At 31.1% G+C, this 2,471-nt stretch overlaps 1 protein-coding gene across 1 annotated transcript in view; it reads right to left on the bottom strand.

The window, feature by feature from the left end:
* LOC117114109 overlaps positions 1-296 on the bottom strand; it is a 5,539-nt gene extending 5,243 nt beyond the window's left edge. The window contains exon 1 of the mRNA XM_033257660.1: positions 139-296. Coding sequence (XP_033113551.1) covers positions 139-252 — 114 coding nt within the window. The 5' untranslated portion in view covers positions 253-296. The remainder of the gene's footprint in view (positions 1-138) is intronic.
* Between the last annotated feature and the right edge of the window lie 2,175 nt (positions 297-2,471).

The following is a 2,471-nucleotide window of genomic DNA, read 5'->3' as shown; positions in this document are numbered from 1 at the left end:
AGTTATTACTATCGAACTATTATTCCTTTGACCTTAATAGCTAACTTTATGACTAGCGGGTAGACACCGGACGTCCACTCCAATCTAGTAAGTAGTAAAATAAGCCTATCAATGAATTCAAATAAACGAATAACTTACCAATGTCTTGAAGAACTGATATTGAACAGATGTCTTTCGGGTGATAGTCGAATTCAAGTTACTGCTTCCTTGCACTCGGAACCAACGACTGACACAAAACCATTTTATCCTCATTTTATAAAGATGTTATACAATTGAGGAATTATCCTACAATTCAAGATGTCTAATCCGTAAATCTTTATTTCTGAATGACAATTCATTTACCTCTCCTTAAGTGGGGAGACTTTTTGACTAGACAAAAAGCAAATACTTGTTTGCTATAAACACACCATAGGCCTAAACAACTCAAATATTAGATTTGTTTATTAGATTATCATCTAATACACCTCTTCTTTATATGTTATCCTCCTGCATCTCAATACATGTGGTTAAATTGTACGAATCTATAATACGTTCGTATTCTTAAACGACACACAAAAGGTGGATTTAGGCCAGCCATTGAAGACTAACTTAAGACTTCAAAAAACAAATACAGTAATTTTTATGACGAATACTTTATCTACTTGAAGTTTTAGGAATGTAGGTCATGTTTTTGTCCGTACTACTGTTTTGGCTAGGCTTCCAGAGATAAGAATTTTCCATGGTAGTTCCTAGAGTCGCATACATCACATTTTAGATAGTTAGGTGACACCGAAAATTCATCAACATTCCATTGCCTTACCATAGGGTTTTATAGTTTTTCAGGAGTAATAATAATAATAATAATAATAATAATTTATTGACATACACCATTTATATCGGTGGCACTCAACAGGTGGTGCGTCAAACATCTTAACTAATACAAAAGTAATTTTAACAAAACTAATAAAAATATACAGTAAAGTAAAAGAAAATAAAACAACAACACAAAGTCAATTTAATCTTTAAGAAGATCACACCTTTTTCTCCATGCTCTTTTTGCTAAAGATTTGCAAAATTTGTCGATCAAGATTTTAATTTTTCGATGGAATAAGTTATTGTCATTGCTGAGAATAAAGAGTAATTTGTTTTCAATATATAATTGTTGGAAAACGTGTAGGAAATCGTTAAGAGAGAGTCGCTGTTTAAACTTCTCGATTTCCTCATTTGTAATATAATTTAGAGCAGGGCAAATTAATAAAAAGTGAGTAATATTTTCTTCATTTATATTACAGCATTTACAGAGCCCATTAGCATTAGGGTTATTAGACAATTTTGCTACTTTACCATCAAGAGGAAGGGTATTCGATCTTAATTTGAATTTCGATGATGCACCCTCAAAGTCATTACTATCAAGAAGATATACCTCCAATGTAGGAGCATTCTTTACAGTCATATAGTTTTTAATAGACGATTTGCTTTTCCCTTCTTCAAGCCATTGAGATAATGTGAGATCTCTTAAAGCATTCTTTGTGTTGGAAGCCCATTGCATGCTAATATTATCGTTGCCATTACAAATGTCAGAGAATATATTATTATTACAATCTTTCAGGATATTTTCAATGAAAAGTGGAATCTTAAAAGCAATATCATGAAGGTTCTCCGACATATTCACGATAGTTTAAAAAAATATTTTTGGCCAACGATTGTCTTCTATCTTGAAAATTCTGTCGATATAATTAATTCTACGTAAATTTTGAATATGAGAGATTTTTGACCATCCAAGATCAAAATTCAAAGTAACATCAGAAGTATTATGGGGGGCCCTTAATATAAATTTTGCCATTTGCAATTGCAATCTCTCAATTCTTTCACAGTCACTTACTCCCTACCCAAATCGGGCTAGCATAGTTTATTGATGGAAGAGCGAGCGTTCGCCAAAGAATGTCCCCATAATACACTCTGTTAAAACTATTTAGATTACCAATAATTGCCTTTATATAACCAATAGGTTTGTTACATTTTTGAATTACATGTTCAATATGTTTGTGATCCTTTAAACATCTTGATATAAATTACATAAATTATTATTAACACCAAGATATTTATAGGTTTCACATTCATTTATGAATAGGTTTCATAGCTTCCATGTTTTATTTCTGTCCACTCTCTTTCCCACAACAAGTACATTAGATTTAGTATGTTTAAATTTCGAGTTCCAATCTAACATTTGAATCATTTGTCGTTCATTTTCTGCAATCAGAATTATATCATCGGCCCAAAATAGGGCTCCATGCCATGTGTTATTAATATGAACACTAATATTGTTCAATTTTAAAATTTTAATTTTTAATTTAAGGAGTAGGAGTATTTTCTGTCCTATAGTTATCGCTTCAATATTTGCCAAAATAGAAAACCAATAAATAGAAATCATATGATCTCAAGCTGAATGGATTTGATTCAAAAAGCTAAATAAATTATGTGTCAATAATGGA

Source organism: Anneissia japonica, unplaced genomic scaffold (genome assembly GCF_011630105.1).
Source record: "Anneissia japonica isolate Jap-2015-1 unplaced genomic scaffold, ASM1163010v1 scaffold288030_len866700_cov218, whole genome shotgun sequence".
In the NCBI taxonomy this organism is placed as follows: domain Eukaryota; kingdom Metazoa; phylum Echinodermata; class Crinoidea; order Comatulida; family Comatulidae; genus Anneissia; species Anneissia japonica.
Note: the sequence above shows the minus strand (reverse complement) of the source record. Positions and strands in the feature narration are given on the sequence as shown.